Source organism: Colossoma macropomum, unplaced genomic scaffold, assembly GCF_904425465.1.
Source record: "Colossoma macropomum unplaced genomic scaffold, Colossoma_macropomum, whole genome shotgun sequence".
Lineage (NCBI taxonomy): Eukaryota > Metazoa > Chordata > Actinopteri > Characiformes > Serrasalmidae > Colossoma > Colossoma macropomum.
Window position 1 is genome coordinate 45,769,855 of NW_023494789.1, and position 9,111 is coordinate 45,778,965.

At 37.2% G+C, this 9,111-nt stretch overlaps 1 protein-coding gene across 2 annotated transcripts; it reads left to right on the top strand.

Moving 5' to 3' along the window:
- The first annotated feature begins 870 nt into the window (after positions 1–870).
- On the top strand, positions 871–7,458 carry erich2 (glutamate-rich 2). Of its 2 annotated transcripts, none has more exons than XM_036569635.1 (10): positions 871–1,082; positions 1,286–1,325; positions 1,782–1,821; positions 2,047–2,083; positions 2,390–2,479; positions 4,108–4,205; positions 4,618–4,814; positions 5,482–5,539; positions 6,741–6,812; positions 7,197–7,458. In XM_036569635.1, exons 1-10 carry the CDS (start codon positions 1,075–1,077, stop codon positions 7,415–7,417), a joined length of 861 nt encoding a protein of 286 aa, XP_036425528.1. In that variant the 5' UTR covers positions 871–1,074; the 3' UTR covers positions 7,418–7,458. The 2 variants fall into 2 exon arrangements, with proteins under 2 accessions (XP_036425528.1, XP_036425529.1); XM_036569636.1 differs by having other exon boundaries at positions 7,200–7,458.
- Positions 7,459–9,111: the final 1,653 nt, after the last annotated feature.

Genomic DNA, 9,111 nt, shown 5'->3' on the forward strand with positions numbered 1-9,111 from the left:
TTTACTATTACATTTGTTAATTAGCAGATGCTCTTATCCAGATCGACTTGCACAAAGATTCATGACTTAACTATGTAAAAACATTATACAAAAGTTTGTAGACACCTGCTCATCCAATGTTTCTTCTGAAATCAAAGGGTATTAAAAGGTAGTTTGTCCTCCTTTGCTGCAGTACCAGCCTATACTCTTCTGGGAAGGCTTCACACTAAATGTTGGAATACTGGTGTGAGGATTTGGTTGCATTCAGCCACAAGAGAATTAGTGAGGTCAGGTACTGATGATAGATGATTAGTTCTTGATCACAAGCGCCACTCCAACTCATCCCAGAGGTATTGGATGGAGCTCCATTACTCCAGAAAACACAGTTACACTGCTCAACAGCCCAGTGCTGGGGGCTTTACACCCTCTAGCTCACACATGGTATTGAGCATTGGTGACCTTAGGCTCATGTATGGCTGCCCCAAAGAGTTTTGTTATCAGTTATGACAAATTATGATAAAAAGATTTGCTAAATCCAAAAACGTGTCAGAACACAAAACTATTCTCATTCACTTGAGTGACATTTAAAATGGTGTCCATCTGTTGTACTGTTATACTAAATTTTTCTCCCAATTTTGTTATCATTTTTGCAATGTCAGAGTCACATAAAAAGGTAAAAACTGAACCACTGTTGTATACCGGATGATTCATTGTCTTTGTTTAATTTGTATCCTAAAGCTCAATGCTGTTTAACGGGCCACAGAACATACTGATTACAGAGGATTAAATATACACTTAGGTGTTTAGATGCGCACTGTAGGTTTGTTTATATCATGCTTCACCAAACGCATGCGGTTCATGTTTCACCCGGAACATTTGAAGGAGGGACCAACTCGTGTTGCCTTGGAAACGAGAAGCTTGTTGGTCTCAAACAACAGCAAAGAAAACGATTAAAACTACAACAAACAAGAAAAATTGCTTTTTATTACAAGAAGCAGCTCATTACCGACTCCACAAACTCATAAACGACAAAAAACACATCGCAAAGCGCTGTTAAGTGTGTATTTTTATCGTTTTTGACACGATCTCGGACAGATGAGCAGGTAACGTTAATGCCAATAAACATTAGCGCAGTTTATCTGTATTAAGTTATTTTATTACTGATTGACTTTCATTCTGTTTCTCCAATTCCGGTTTAAATAGACCTGATAATACTACACTTCTGCTACTCTATCTTTCGCTAGCTTTAGTAGTTACGTATTGGGTTTGCTTCTGTTCAGAAAGTTTTTAATTCTTCATATTTTAGGTTATTATGTGTTGGCAGCTCCTCAAAACTCCCAGCAAAGGTAAGAAACACATATAGCTAGGCTGTTTATATCTGTTTTCCTGTTCAAATTCTATGCTTACCATAGAACTGCATAATGATGATACAAATAATGTCTCTATATATAATGTACAATTAGTGAGCTTCAAGCTTTGCAAATTACTTTGTGATATTTGCACTCAGGCTAATCTACAACAAATGGTCTTTTTATTATCCTCGAAGGTCTAGTATCAAAATTGAATGGTGCAGGTTTTACCTTTGGAAAAAAACACAAATAAACAAAAACAGACCACAATGCTAAATCAACTACTAAACTTTGTAGAAGAGTTGCATGCACTTAAATATCTATGATCAGGCACATTTGGACATACATGGCGAATCTTGCAAAAAGAATGTGTCACCTCTATTCCCTAATATACAGCAAGGTTGTTTTACTTAGATTTTTCATCTTCAGTCTTTAATGTGATCTTATTTACAGGGTGGAGTACCTGTGAAAGTAGGAGTCCTCAGCTCAAGAGGTAAATAGAAAGAGCTGTAGGCCAGCTCTGCCAATGAAAATGGCCCTAGAAATCGCAATGTTATAGTCATTAGGTATTAACATAGCTGAGAGCTTCAGACATTGAAGTATAATGGTGGAGATGAATCATTATTGATGTTCACATTTGCTTTCAGGGTTTTAGATTTTAGGTTTAAATCTACCCCATACTGGATTTAATTAGTGCATTTCTTTCTTCTTTTTGCAGAACCACCAATAAACAAATCAGGTCACTCAAAACCCAGGTAGGATTAAATAAACTATACTGCTCCATTTCAGCATGCTCAGCATTGTTACTGTGCAGTTTATGCTGTTACAATACACTGATTGTGATTGTTACAAGCTGGTTATAATTTGTCTAAATCTGAATTTTTGGTGTTTTTGTGATCGAGGCATCCATTTTATAATCCATGATCCATTAATCATGACAGTGATAACATATGATCATCTTGTCCACCCCTATGATCAGTGAAACAGTTGTTTTATTGGTTAAAGTGCCACAAATTTATATGTAAGTCAGCAGTTCAGTAATATTTCTGGTGTTTTTTTAGGTCACCTAAATCGCAGTCAAGCACACAGCCAGAGGGGAAGCAACCTTCAGTAATTTCTGATAGAGGACAGGTAAAAGTCAACTCCAGCAGGTAAAAATGAGAGATTTCTATTTATTTTTTTTATTTTTCAAATGATAATCATTGCACACAAAGCAGCACACTGGTATATGTGGCACTAAACAATCCAAAAATGTTTGTCTTTTTCACAGATAAGTGGCAATTTTTAAATCTAGGCTAAAAACATACAGTCAGCTCCATATGTTTTGGTACATTTGGTACAGATGACTAACAAAATGAGGTCATGAAAGTGTCTGTGTAAAATATGAGAAAACATAACCTTTAATTCAAGTAAATTTAGTCTAAGAAAACAATAAACCTTTACCCAAAATACTTTTAACAAAAACTCATGAGTCACAATTTTTGGCACCCCTAAAAATTCTAATGAAGAAGGTTTTCCTATTTATATTTCTTTTTTTGAGTCCACTTCATTGTCCAGCAACTTTTATGCAGTCATCTATGACATCTACGCCACCTCCGTGCCAACAGACTATTCCAGAAGAAAAGGCAGAAGAAAGCCACTTCTTAAGAAGGCAGAACTTTTGGCAACAAGTGGATGGGTTTGGCCTAAAAAGAAGGATGGTAATGCAAAAAGGAACCTCATGCCCACTGTTAAGTATGATGGAGGATGTATAGCAGGGATGTCTGGGCCGGTGTGGCTGCGAGTTTTCATTCCAACAAAGCAGGAGATCACATGATCAAATGTTTGACAGGATCTGATTAAACTAGTGGAAATCAAGTGAGCTTCATCTTGTTTGGAGTGAAAACCTGCAGCCACACCGGTCCCTTGTGGATAAGATTGGACACCCCTGATGTATAGTGTTTTAGGGGGATATTTTTTTTCCTCCCTGGGAACCATTACACCATAGACAAAAAGTAAGTTTTTGGTTTGATCTTCCAGCACGATAATGATCTAAAACAAACATCTAGATCCACACAAAAATGGTTCAGTGACCACAGAACCAAGCGTCTGACATGGCCATACTAGTCTCCTGATCAAAGCCCTATTGAAAACCTGTGAGGTGAGCTGATTGGGGTCTGGAGAGGATCTAGGACCTTGGAGGATCTGGAGAGATTCTGTACTGAGGAGTGTTATGGTATTCCTTGCTCTGTATTTTCGAGCCTCAGGAAGTATTATTGAAGAAGACTTGTTGCGTTTATGTTGGTAAAGGGAGGTCGCACAAATTAATAAATGCAGGGGTGCCAATAATTGTGACTCATGTGGTTTTGTTTACTTACACTAAATTAAAATTTTCAGTGTGAGGTTGAGCTAATTGTTTATATCTTTTTTGTTGTATTTATATACTATTGATTTTACATAGTTATTTACTGTTTTATATTCTCTATAAAGCTGTGATGTTATTACAAAAGGCATTATATAAATAAGTTTATTTGAATTTTAGTATACAACTGTGCATCTTAAATCATTTACTATGATGCCAATGCCATCATTTTATCATATACCATAAATCTCTTGTTTTTATGCCTGGTATTCTGCATGTTATGTCTCCATGCGTGTTATGAGGGAGAAATGGCATTTTCCTGTCTGTATCCTCCGTCTGAGGTCATGAATGGCTGTGGTTTATGGACGGTGGATGCCGGGGGCGCTCTTCGCTCCAGTAAGCTCTAATACATTTCCTTTTTATAATCCCTTACCCCAGGAGCGAAGCAGGTGCTGTTTTACAGGCTCCGTCCCAAGCAGACGAAACCACGCATGGAGAAAAAAAATTAGCAAAACATGCGTCTCCTGTTGGTGCAGGTACTGCAGCCATTCCCGCCCTTGTTTTCATTAATACCCCAAGGGGCATTTAGTATAGACCAAAACGCTGCTTTTCATGCACATGAACCAGTCACTGTTGTAAGATATGCAAGGGTACTCTAGGGCATATTATGATACATGAATAGTTCAGACTTTTAAAGGAAAAAGATGTCTAAGACGCTCAACATGTAACGTGATCCAATGCTTAGGCATTGTTCACTCTTAAAAATAAAGATGCCAAGGTGGGTTTTGTGGAGCAGTGCCGTAGAATTCTTTAGTTACCTAAAACACAGTGAATAGTGTTGTTAATAAAAACTTATTTAAGACCATTTAATTGAAAGATTCTTCAGGGAACAAAAGCTCCTTCTATGGCACCTTTGTTTTCAACAGTGTTTGTGCGTCCTGTTTGCAGAAGTACAGATTGTTAGTGCAGAGTTTGTGGAGAAGATGCACCAGGATGGACCTATACTGAAGGTGCCCCAATACCTAGGCGTGCTAGAATGTCAAAATAGTCAGGGCACAAGTGAGGAAGAGAGTGGAGATGATGAAGAGTGCAGAGAAGATGAAGAAACAGCTGAACATCGTGCTCCCATTGAGCTGCTTGCGGAGGTGAAGATGTTTTTCAACGTAATTTCTATCAGCTACGTCTAGATTGTAACATTAATTACCATGGAAGTCATTCTGACACTGTACTTGGAAGAAAACAGAAAGCCCAATTGACATGAAACTCGCTTATTATAGAAGCGAGTGGGCAGTTGCTGGATTTTGCACCTAAATGTTTGAAATATATGACTGTATGACATTAATTTTAAGGTACATCCATTACATTCTCAAAATACAGGTTAGAAAGAGACAGATTGAGAGAACACTGTAAAAAAAACTGTTGAGAGAACTTAAAATATCCAAATATCTGGGAAAACTAGTCCCATCTCATAGATTTACAGCTTCATTTACAAATGCATTGGCCTGAAGAATTCATGAAATTGTACATGCTACATAAAAACTTTTACTGATGAAATTTAGCAACTGCCCATTGACTTCTATTGCCAGCTTTTATTTCTACGTACAGGGAAACTTGTTAAAAACTGTGGCAAATGACTGCTTGCTAGGCAAGGCAGTAGGCAGCAGAGGGAGATATAATGGAAAAACATTGGATTATTCCTTTAATATCAGTTTGCATAGGAAGTACTTAAAGCAAAACAACTGCTCATTTTAAGTACCCCTGTTGTGGGAGTGCTAAAGCTACACTGTGTATTTTGTCTGCTGCTGGCTTTAGTTCCTAAAGGCTGTGATGGGAAAGGATTACCCTCTTGCAAAGAAACTCTGTCAAATGAGTAAGTGTTACTTTATAGATGCATTTATTTATGACAAGAGCATATATCAAGACTATTTCACTGATTTTTATTATTACTTATTATTTGACAATATAATACAGATAAATAAATAAGACAGCATGTACAGCAAATATAACAAACACATTTAAAACTAAACTGTATGTTTATTTGTAGATATCTGTCTGTGCAAGTACATGGGCAGTATTCTGAAAATTCAGAGACCACCCTTCATTTAGTTGATTTTTAGTCCGAATGGCACTAAGTACAAGTTACTTATTTTTTAGGAGATATTTTAGAGTGGTTTTAAATATCTTATGTTTGATATCATATAATTCCCTAATAAGGAAAATAATTTAGAAAACAGAAGTTTTTATTAAAAGATATAGAGAAAATGCGACTCCTAACAGCCAAGCAAGACCGGGTAGACCACCATAGCTGTCATTATACAGATAAACAGCTCCACTCTTGCTTCAGATGTGAAAAAAACAGGTGTTTCTGTCCATCTTTCCACTGCAAGAAGACAACTCAACACTATAAGTCAGAAGGATGTGTAGCTGTCAAGAAGATGTTACTGAGAAAAGGAAATAAACAAAAAGAATAAAATTTACAAATGAAGAAGCTGATGGTGTTGTCAGAACAATGAACTGACCGTCCCAGAGTCCAGACTTCAACACCACTCAGTGTGTTTGGTTATAAGAAACAAAAACCGCTTCCAACTTCAAATTCCAGTAAGACTGAACTTCAGAGGTGTGGAAAAATATCCTGCAGATTTCTGTGCAAAACTGAAAGCAAGCCTTCTGTAAAGAATGGAAGCTGTAATAAAGGCAAAGAGTGGACACTCTAAATCAGTAAATCTAAAACAGTTTGGTGGTTTACCTGCTCCAACACAGGCAAACTGTGCTGGACACTGGCCTTCCAGGACTGGAGTTGTGCACCCCTGCTCTACATAAAAAAACAATATATGTAGTTGTTGAGGCTTTTTTTTACTTTTCTGTGAAATAAATGTTTTCTGTTTTTTTTTGCTGATGCTAAAAATGAATAACTTGTACCTAATTGCTGTTTTTATTGGAAATCAAATAAATGAGGGGTGGCCTCTGTCTGTCTTTTGCACAAAACTGTACATATCTGGCACTCTAGCTACTTGCTTCTCTTGCCCATAGTAATCTGAATTCTTTATTCTTTTCATCTTGTTTTCAATCAGTTCTTATTTATGAACCAGAAAACCTAGAGGCTAAGCACTTTCTCCCCCTGATTGAAGAGAGGATACTGATAGGTGAGATAATATTCGCTTTCTCCTTCTCTATCTGTTATTAGCATTCTTTTTTTTATAAGCAATTGCATTTAACAGTTTCATGTTGTGACCATTTTTGTTAATTTTGATTTTCATTCATTTTTGGAATACATAAGTTCTGTCCTAATGCATTTCACGTAAAAGTTATTACATTTTTTCATTTTGCATGCTAATAGATTTCAGATAAACATGATGTGTTTTTAGTTATGGGTTGTATATATTTCCAAAGAAGAAAATTACTTAATCTAAGCCCCAGATCTGAAATATGAATTTATGACAGCCTATGTCATTTGATATATGTGTTTAAATAGTGTGGTTTTATATATACATTACATGTCTGTGTGTCTGTCTCATTGTTACTGTTAGAAGAAGCACAGGAAGGATCTAGCAGTGAAGACAAATCTGATGAAACTGATGAAGAGAGCACCGATGATGACGGTGATGATGATGACGACGATGATGATGATGAAGACTCAAGCAGCTGTGATTCTGATGAAGAGCTCACTGGCAGTAATTCATCATCATCTGATGAAAAGGAAGAACACATCAGCGAGTGCAGCAGAGCACCTCTTCCTCCACAGCTGTGAAGACTGTGCAGTTATGAGTATTTTGTAATCAGCTTTTTGGGTTATTTTATTATGGGTGCTGGAGAGCCTTTGGCTTCATATTTCCTTTTCAGCATCTTAGAAAACTGCTCACTCCTATTGCACATTCTAGATATATAAACACGCAACAAACAGCTACAAAATGTATACACTTTCTATGCAAATAAACATGTTTTCTTTCAAGATAGCAATGATTTCTGAAGCTCATTTAATGCTTAATTATACTTAATCCAGGGGAGCCCAGTGGTCCTGTTGGTCTACCTTCTCAAACACACCTGATGCATCTTAACAGTTGGGGATCAGATGTACTAAGTGTGCAAGCGCAGGTAAATCGCCAAACTCAGGCCCTCTGGAGCCACAATACAGTTAATAAGCTGTTACCTCTATCAAACAGGAAGCTCACAGCAAAACTATTCATAGTGAAATTATTGCGATGTATGCATGCAAGGATTGGAAACACGCTGGTTGTTTTTGCAGCATATTTACACAATATCATAATGTGTTTACCATGTCGTCAGTCATTTACCAGATTTAGTATGTGTGTGTTGAGTAGGAAAATCACCACAATCCACACGTCCACCTGTCTGTACATCCACCAGCCCATCCATCTGTTTATCTATCCATGCAACAATCAACTGATCCATCCATCCATTCATCCATCCAACCATCTATTGTTTCACTCATCCACCCAACTATCCATTCATCCATGTGCCCTCATCATTCATCCATCCATCCATTTACCCTTATTATCCATCCATCTTTCACTCATCCATCCATCCATCCATTCACTCAGTCATCCTTCCATCTGTCCATACCCTTCACTCATTCATCTATCCATCCATTCACTCAGGCACTAGTCCATCCATCCGTCCATACATCCTTTCATCCAACACATTCTCTTACTTAGCCAGCCATCCATCAAAGTATACATCCATGCATCCTTCAGTCTACCAATACACATTCCCATATTTCTACTAATCCATCTTTCTTTCCATCTACCCATCCACCCATCTATCTTTGCATTCATCCTGTGTCCTGTGCTGCACGTCTTTCTGATGAAAAAGCACAGACATTTATATAAAACATATTTATCAGCTAATATAGCTTAACTTTTTTTTTGGTGATGAGTCAGACAAGGTTTTTTTTATTGTAAACAGTTGCTCAACATTTCTTTGTCAGCAAAAAACCTAATGTTTTTTACATGTGTACTAGAAGAAGAGTTTTTTATTTATATATCTAATTCACCTTTAGACGTTATGCATTAATGCTGATGATTCAGCAAACCTGAAAGTAATGTAAACAAGCTGAAAACAGAGTGTGACTCTTTTCAGACTCGTGCTCTGGGGCCAGGGCTGTAGATGAGAGTCATGCAAATATAGTCTAGTTCTCTGTCGCTCCCTGGTGGTGATAGGTGGTTTAAAAGGGGCTTCAGAACATAAATGGGCAAAGATGTATGAAATGAAAGATTTGGTGTGCGTGACAGGGTTAAAAGGATTAATACTATAAATCTCCTATAAAATACTAAAATTAATCCTAAAAATACTATCAAACTCCTCAGGCTGGGAAAATTGAGGAAAATAACAATATATGAGCGAACAGTGATAAAAAGGCAAGATGTTCCTGTGAGGACCCACCTTCTTCTTCTCTCTCTCTCTCTCTCTCCCTCTCTCTCCCTC

What these genes read in the sequence shown, in the direction of transcription:
- erich2 (XM_036569635.1), top strand. An exon ending in CCATTGAGCTGCTTGCGGAG is followed by an intron (nt 4,815 to 5,481) that starts GTGAAGATGTTT and finishes TGCTGGCTTTAG; the next exon opens with TTCCTAAAGGCTGTGATGGG. An exon ending in TGAAGAGAGGATACTGATAG is followed by an intron (nt 6,813 to 7,196) that starts GTGAGATAATAT and finishes TGTTACTGTTAG; the next exon opens with AAGAAGCACAGGAAGGATCT.